The 8,786-nt window shown below is 36.5% G+C and overlaps 1 protein-coding gene across 6 annotated transcripts in view; it reads right to left on the bottom strand.

The window, feature by feature from the left end:
* The window catches only part of LOC118447064 (protein-L-histidine N-pros-methyltransferase), a 33,549-nt gene extending 26,658 nt beyond the window's left edge, over nt 1–6,891 (bottom strand). For all 6 annotated transcript variants that reach the window (XM_085656288.1, XM_035878496.2, XM_085656289.1 and 3 more), the window contains exon 1: nt 6,236–6,891. In XM_085656288.1, coding sequence (XP_085512414.1) covers nt 6,236–6,550 — 315 coding nt within the window. In that variant the 5' untranslated portion in view covers nt 6,551–6,891. The remainder of the gene's footprint in view (nt 1–6,235) is intronic.
* Between the last annotated feature and the right edge of the window lie 1,895 nt (nt 6,892–8,786).

Here is an 8,786-nt window from a genome sequence, read left to right as displayed (position 1 = left end):
TGAAAAAAAAAAAAAATTTTAAGAGAAGTAAATAAAAACGATCGAATTTTTATTAAAAAAAATCACGGAGGTGTCATCTTGGAAAAAAAAAGAAATCAAGAAAGGAAAAAAAAAAAAGGAATAAAGAGAAATATTTAAACCGAATAAAAGTAAATCACACAAGAGAGAGAAAGATATATATATATATATACTTCATTCTCTTCCTTCTTCCCCCAATTTTCTCTCTCTCTCTCTCTTTTTCTCTATCTCTATCTCTCTCTCTCTCTCTCTCTGTTTCTCTCTCTCTCTCTCTCTTAAAAACCGGTATCCCTCGTAAGAATAAAGACATAAATACAAATCGTAAGCGAGTTCGAAGGCACGCTCCTGTCCACGTTGGAATCATGGTTTTTCGGCAGAGACGTAACCGGTCTTCTGTATGCGTACGTAAAGCATCGAAAGATTTAGTCAGATCATATGGATCGATAAAAGAAAGATCCCCTTTGGACACACACACACATACACACACATCATTGAAATATCAGTCTTCGAAAGATTTACTTTTTGAAATTTCTTAGACGAGGAAGCGTCAATAAGAAGTACCTTCTCCTTTTTGATTTTGTTCTTTAGCTATAAATTCAACGAAGGCGTATAAAATGATTCTTCTACGTCGCCATCTTCCTTGAATTTTTATCTCTCCATCTCTCTCTTCCTTCTCCCTCTCTTTCTCTCTCTCTCTCTCTCTCTCTCTCTCTCTCTCTCTCTATTTTGCACAGATCACGATTATGGTTATTTCCATCGACGTTCTACACGGGCAAGTTAATGAATATCGTCGAACGACATTATTTACATTGTCATTTAGCGCCTGCCATGCGTGTCGACTGTGATTATAGGAACGTGTTTATCGTATAAACGCGATCTATCTTCGACATGACGATCATCGTTCAACGATCAACAAGAATATTGCGAGATGATCTATTCCTTTCCCCTTTCTCCCACTTTTTTCAAGTATTATGGATCGATTTATTTTTTCATTTTTATTTCTTTCAATTCTTCTTTTTCTTTTTTTTTTCTTTTTTTTTTTTTTCTTTATCCCCAATCAAAACGTACAAGCAGACATTACTCGTAAGAAATAGACGAGGAAAAAAATTCTGCAGAGTAACGTAACGCCTGAATATATTTCCTTCTATCAATTTGGTTGCATTTAATTTTCTTTTTTTTTCTTTCCTCCTTCATTTTTCTTTTTTTTTCTTTCCTCCTTCATTTTTCTTTTTTTCCTTTTCCCTCTAATATATATATATATATATATATTTTTTTTTTTCTACCATCAACTCGGGATATATTTTATTTTGGAAGATTTTAGGAGGGTAGAAAAATCTGATGAGAAATTAATTAATTAAGTACGCCCAAGTTTCTAGATAACTGGAGAGTTAAGAGTGAAAATATTTATAAAGTTGGAACTAGTGAGAGTGAAAAAGAGAAAGATAAAGATAGATAGAGAGAGAGAGAAAGAGAGAGAGAGAGAGAAAGAGAGAGAAAGAGAAAGGAGAGAGAAAAAAAGAGAAGAAACCGAAAAAGCATAGACGAGTAAAAATAAGAGATGGTGCTTTCCCCTCAGGAGTCTCATCCATCAGTCACTTAATATTTCAAAGCAGCGCCCTGTGCCGCATCCGAAGCACCTCTCACTCTCTCACTCTCTCATTCTCTTTCCCTCCCTTTTTCTCTCTCTCTCTCTCTTTCTCTCATACAGAATGATAGTACGGTAGGAAGGAGCTGACGTGGGTCCTACTTGGCTCGTCTCGCCATTTTTAAAAGCTTAAAACAGAGGCGCCTTTCGAGTAAAGTTCCTTTCGTTCCTCGCGCGAGTTCCTTGCTTAGGGATATTAGACATAGGATTCAGAAGGGTCTTGGTATGGCCCTTGGAAGGAAGGGAGAGAAAGAGAGAGAGAGAGAGAGAAAGAGAGAGGAGAGAGAGAGAGAGAGAGAGAGAGAGAGAGAGAGAGAGAGAGAGAGAGAGAGAGAGAGAGAGAGAGAGAGAGAGAGAGTGTATGTGTGTGAGCAAGAGGAAGAGAAAAGAAAAAAACGGAGGAGATGAAGGATGAGGAGGACGAGGAGGAAAAGGAGAAGGAGAACGACGACGACGACGACGACGACAACGACGACGAAGAAGAGCAGCGTCGATTTCAACGTGGAAACCCTCCAAGCTCAAACCTTCTCACGAATTTAAAATTTTTTTTCCCTTCCTTTCTTACTTCCTTCTTTCTTCAACCACCAACTTTCGCCCTTTCTTCTTCTCACACCTCTATCCCTATGAAAACCGTCTCAGAGCCGCGAGAATCCGCTCAGTGACGCCCACGCGACGCGGCCGACCTTTCGAATCGATTTACGCGCCTCCGTCGAAAGTGCCTTCTCGTAACGTTGGAGATAAAGAGGGTTATTGTTTTTCCATGCTCGACTTGCCGGAGGAAGAGAAAGAGAAAGAGAAGAGTGAATGGGTGGGTAGGTAGGAAGAAGGAGAGGAAAGGAGAGGAGAGGAGAGGATCAGGAGGATCATGCGGAGGGTATGAAGAGTATGGAGGATGAGGAGGAAGGTGGGAGTTCTACGAACGTATCTCGATCGATCGATCGATCCTTGGATCTCTACGATCGATACGACACTCTGTCCTCCTCCTTCTCTTCCTCCTTCTTTTCCTTCTCGTCCTCTTCCTCCTTCTCTTCTTTTCGAACGATGCCACACACACACACACACATTCTCTTGAGAAAACTTTTCCTCTTCTTCTTTCTCCAAGCAAAAGTTTCTAATAAGTTTCCATCTATTCGTCGACGTTGCTATCGTCGCAGAAAGAGAGAGACAGAAAGAGAGAGATGTACACACACACACACACACACACAGACGTGTATATATATATATATATATATATACAGTGCCATCTCTTCTTCTTCTGGTCATCGTACGTCTTTTCTTTCGTTATACGACCGAACACGTAAAAATTGTGAAAAATCCTTACGTAGTTTTGTTGAGTTTTAAAAACCTTCTTCACGATGATAATGATCCCGTTTTCTCTACTCCATTACGAAAGAACGAAACTATCTATTTACTTTCTTTCAGATTATTTGTCGACAATGTCGATTTAGTTCGATATAGATGAGAATGAAGAAAAGAAGAGAGAAAAAAAAAATAAATAAATAAAAAGAAGAAAGAAAGAAAGAAACAAAGAAAAAGAAGAATGACAACAAGAAAGAATGAATTAATTCCGTTTGCCTTGAAATTGATTAATCTCTCTCTTGATGACCCTTAACTCGGTTTTTTTTTTTTTTTTTTAATTCATTATTATATCATTATCGTAACGTTGCGACGTCCTATTTTTTTTCTTCTTCTTTTCCTTTTTTCTATTTTTCTTCTTTTTTTTCTCCCTTATATTAATGACCAACGATTAATTTTTTTTTTTTTTTTTTTTTTTTAATTAAATTTGTAATCAACGATTATTCAATAATTTTCGATTTGTAAAAAATCGATTGTTCAATATCACAGAGAGACATGTATGGAATAAATTGATGTAAATTTATAACGATATCTTTGATAAAATAAAGATTGATACGATTATTACGAATATTATTTTTAATATTGATTATTTCTTTGTTGAGAAAATTTGATGACTTTTAAGACGTTTACGTTACGTACACGTTTACGTTACACGAGGATTGGTCGCGTAATATAAAGGTGATCGCTGTGTTTAGATTTCGTTGTTATTACGACTTTATTTTGTTTATCGTTCCTCAGTCTTAATCTGATCGTAGCCGAGTTAACATCGTTCGAGGAGGACGATGAATCTTCAACGATATTATTAAATATACATCAAATCGTAGTTCTCTAATAAATTATTTTCAATTATACGCATCGTGAATATTTTTATATTTTAAAATAAAATTTAATAGCTTTTACTATATAACGTTATTATAATACACATTAAAGAGAGAATTTTATTTAATAGATACGATCAAGGACATTCGTTGATCGATATAAAAATCAATTAATTCTTTCGTACGATCGTGTAAACGCGCGCGTCGAATAATTTCAGTGTCGAGGGAAAAAAGTTAATTATATAAAATAATTCTTTTTTTTTTTTTTAACTACGTAACGAAATTATGCACGAGAGCGAGAGAGCGAGAGAGAGAGAGAGAGAGAGAGCGAGAGAGAGAGGAGAGATTTTTTAAAAATCTTATTCGATCAAGACCATTGTTAATTAAATGATATATAAATAATCGATTGACATCGATGAGTCGTATACATGAATATTAAAGAATTATATTCGTTCTTATCAAATATTCGTTTTTTTTCCTCTTCTCCTTTTTTTTTTCGCTCTTCTTTTTTCTTTTCTTTTTCTTTCTTTTTTTTTTCTTTTTTTTTTTTTTTTTTTCCGAATAAATTAGAATAACCGAAAGTTTCGGGAAAGACTTTACAATTATAAATAGGTCGGAGATCCAGGTTTTGGTTCACGCGGAGCCAGACTCCGGAGTCCGAGACTTCGCTCCAGGCGTTTTCGAAGATGTTTCAGGAATATCGAGGACGTAATTATCCCATAATTACCGAGCACGGTCTTGACTCTCGAGCAGGATCGTCTCAGAAAAGCGAGGATAGAGTTGGTGGTCGGCCTTGTGCGGTAATTGTACTAATTATTACTATCTCCTCTCTTTCCTTTACCTACCTCGACACGGATCTCGCATTTCCCTCCTCCTCCTCCTCCTCCTCCTCCTCCTCCTCCTCCTCCTCCTCCTCCTCCTCCTCCTCCTCCTCCTCCACCTTCTTATTCCTCTCCTCTCGACCCACCCTCTTCAACAACAATTATCTACTGTTTGGTAAAAAAGTGTGTGCATATGTGTCTATGTGTGTATGTATGTATGTATGTATGTATGTATGTATGTATGTATGTATGTATGTATGTATGTATGTATGTATGTATGTATGTATGTATGTGTGTGTGTGTGTGTGTCGGATTTCAAAGAGAGCTCGTTTCTTTATAGAAGAAAAAAAAAAGAAAAAGGGGGGAGGGGGGGAATCGAGAGACCTTCGTTAAAATTCTTGGAAAAAAAATTAAAAAAAAAAAAAAAAAGGGAAAGAAAAGAAAAACAAAATTACGATCAAAATATACGTACGTATGTATAGAGAAATTTTATCGCTTTAAATCTTTCGAGGAAGAATTTTTTTTTTCTTTCTTTTTTTTTTTCAACCCTCTCTATCTCTCTCTCTCTCTATCTCTCTCTCTCTCTCTCTCTCTTTCTCTCTCTTCTTCATATTTTCATAGCTTCATAATTAAAAAAGTACTGTATTCGTCGGCGGAGATAAAATGATTTCCCTCTTTGTGGACTTTTGGATTCGAAAGAATATATAAATATAAGTGATAGCGTTCGTAATACGCCACTCGTATTAATAAACAGATATATACATGTGTATGGTGGTGGTGGTGTTGTGTATATGTGTGTGTGTGTGTATAGGATAAACGCGATATATATATACTTTATAACTTTGTTTGCATTGACCTTTTATATCTAGAATGATCGTACAGAATCATAGAGAATGATAAGATTGATAATTTGAATCGATTTATTAATCAAAGATTCGATTCGATTGATTATAAATCCATTAAAATTATATACACAAAGCATTGCACTTTTTCATACTTTTCAATACTTTTCTTTTTTTTTTTTCATTTAAACCCATACGACGATTGTTATTATCCGAAATAAAATTGTTTTTCTTTTACACATACGTATCCATACGTATATAATAAAAACTTTTGTTTATTTAATATATTTTAATCATCGTTGAATAATTACAATCGTTAGAAATTAATAATCAATAATTTTTTTAACGATATAACAATAACGATGAAAAAAGTGTGAGTTTCGAATGAGAAAAAAAAGAAAAGAAAAGGAAAAAAAACACAAGAAAAAAGAACAACAAAGAGAAGAGAAAGGGACCGATCGTGGAAGTGCGGGGTAAGAGGTGGGGGATGAGTTAAAGGTACCGAACATTGATAGTTACGTTCCTGGAAGGACAGACGTGACCTCAGGCGGCGGGAAACATGAAACACGCAGGCGCTTTAGAGTCACAGTGGTGTTTCACATTGAGCGACGCGCTGATAAAGTACGAAGAAACAGATGACTCTGTCTTAGCTTAAGTTATAACGAATCATAACCTAACATTTTTTGTTCGTGATAATTATCAAAGAGAAGAGATATATTACACGGGCTAACCTACCTGTCTTTTGTCATATGCTTCTAATCTTTCGTCGGCTCTTTGTTTATCGTAGAGAACTCTAGCCAAACTTCCACGTGGCCGATAATTTCTCGATACCGTCGTCGTCGTCGTCGTCGTCATCGTCATCGTCGTCGTAGTCATCGTCGTCATCGTCGGTGTCGGCGTCGGAATCGTCGTTGTTATTATTGTTGATGTACTCGTGCGAGTATCTAAACGACGTCTCGTCGATTCCACTTGTTCAAATACATTTTCCTTATTTTTATCCTCGCAGGTGCATTTGGGGACACGATGTACGTCGATACCCGCCATGTCCATCACCGCGAGAAACAGCAACGCCAGTAACAACGTAGTTAAAAGTAGTCGTCGATCTCTAAAGGTCGATCAAAAATGATATGAGAACATTTTTCTTTCTGTTATTATTGTTATTGTTGTTGTTGTTATTGCTGTTGTTGTTGTTGTCGTTGTTGTCGTCGTCGTCGTCGTCGTTGCCGTCGTCGTCGTCGCGACGAGGAACACGAGAGAACCAGTCACGAAAAACGATACGTTATATACACACGTTTGAAAAATAAGTACGACGGCGACGCCTATCTTTCAACCTCTTCTTCTCTCTTTTCCTCACCGTTCTCTTTCTCACTCACTCACTCACTCACTCACTCACTTACTCTCTTTCTCCCTCTCTCTCTCTCTCGCTCTCTCTCTCTCTCTCTTTCTCTTTCCTTCTTCAGCATTCGTTCGCGTAAACACGTCCCTCGTTAGCACGTGGCCATGTTGGTGGACGCATACAATGCTACCTATCGAGATTTTTAAGAAACTCACGTAATATCCTTTGATCAATGTTATCGATAAAGTAGAAAATCTATGATTCGAGTATGAATTTGTACGTTTGTTATAAGCGCGAATATTTAAAATTGTTGAATAGAAAATTATTACGAATATTTATCGTACGGTATTGATTATCAATTTTTATATGTCATCGTCGTAACGGTTAATATAATAATATTTTCATTCTTATGCATATTCTTGATTCGTTTCGATTGTTAACATTCTTAGTAGAGAGATAAATATAGATAGATCGAGATAGAATGCGAGAGAGAGAGCGAGAGAGAGAGAGAGAGAGAAAGAGAGAGAGAAAGAAAGAGGAGAAGGAGGGAAATAAAAAGAGGAAAATGTATACGTGTACGAGATAGAAAGAGTTAATGAAACTGCGTAACTATGAAATAAAAGAGGTGAATGGGAATGAAAGAGAGATGACGCGATAGGTAGAGGTTAAAGAACGCGTCGAGGTGAATCGCGGAACACGTCGACGTTGTAGTTAGAATTTGTTGGAATGCGCGATAGCGATTACAGGATGGCAGAAGCGAGCTGACTTTATAATTTCTACGAGACAAGAATCGTTCTTTAAATCTTCTTCGCGAGCGTGCGCGAAGGTGATTGAACTTGTCCGTTATAGTAGAATTATATTTCTCGTTTCTTTTACCGGTACCTCGACCTGTGATCCTTTATTTAATGCGGTTAAAATAAAAGCGTACATTCTTACCGAGAAATCGATCGTGCCATTTTATATATCTTGATTTCTTATTTTCTTTCTTTTTTGTTTGTTTGTTCTTTTCTTTTTTTTTCCTCTTTCTTCTTTTCTTTATCATTAAAAAATGACATCGCGTTTTAATAGTACGATCATACGTGATCGTACGATCAGCTGAGAGAGAGAGAGAGAGAGAGAGAGAGAGAGAGAGAGAGAGAGAGAGAGAGAGAGTATGAAGATCGAATTCTTACATAATAATAATTATTATTTTAATCGAGTTAACGATCAAGTTAATATACACACACACACACACACATATATATATATATATATATAAAGTATGCAGGATAAAATGATGAAATTTTTAAGGATTAATTTTCTAAGTCCCATATCCATATCTTTTTAGTTTCGTGCCCCGAATGTTAATAGTAAAAGCGAAGACGATTACGCATTACCATCTGCTACCATCGGGCTACGATCAAGCTCGCGCGTGTCTCGTACGAAATAGGAGCATAAAACTTTTAGGAGGAATAAATATAGCGAGAGAGAAAAAGAGAGAGAGAGAGAGAGAGAGAGAGACGAGAGATGGGGAGGGGTAGTTTCCCTTCTCGGAGTTTCTCCTTCCTCGTCTTCTTACGCGTTTATATATATATATCTACGTACTTACTTACATATACACGTATATATTCACACACATACACGTATGTACGTAGTACGTAAACATTTGTGTGTATTATACGTACATATATATATATATATTTATATCCTTGGTGTATACGTATATACATGCATACATACATATATATATATATAAATATATATATATATATGTAGGTACGTAGGTAGCAGTCTATGAATATTTGAAATAGCATATTGGCGCACCGCGCACGATTTGCCTCCCTTCACGACGACTCGCCATACCGGCCCTCTGATAATTCATTAATTTATGATAAGCTTGCCTTATACTGGCAAGGTCTCCGTAGTATAGTAATATGTAGTACGCGTATCAGCCACCCCTTCTCCTAACAC

Source organism: Vespa mandarinia, chromosome 4 (genome assembly GCF_050613455.1).
Source record: "Vespa mandarinia isolate Hongniang chromosome 4, ASM5061345v1, whole genome shotgun sequence".
NCBI lineage: Eukaryota > Metazoa > Arthropoda > Insecta > Hymenoptera > Vespidae > Vespa > Vespa mandarinia.
The sequence above is the reverse complement of the archived record's forward strand: the minus strand, read 5'-3'. Positions and strand labels throughout refer to the sequence as shown.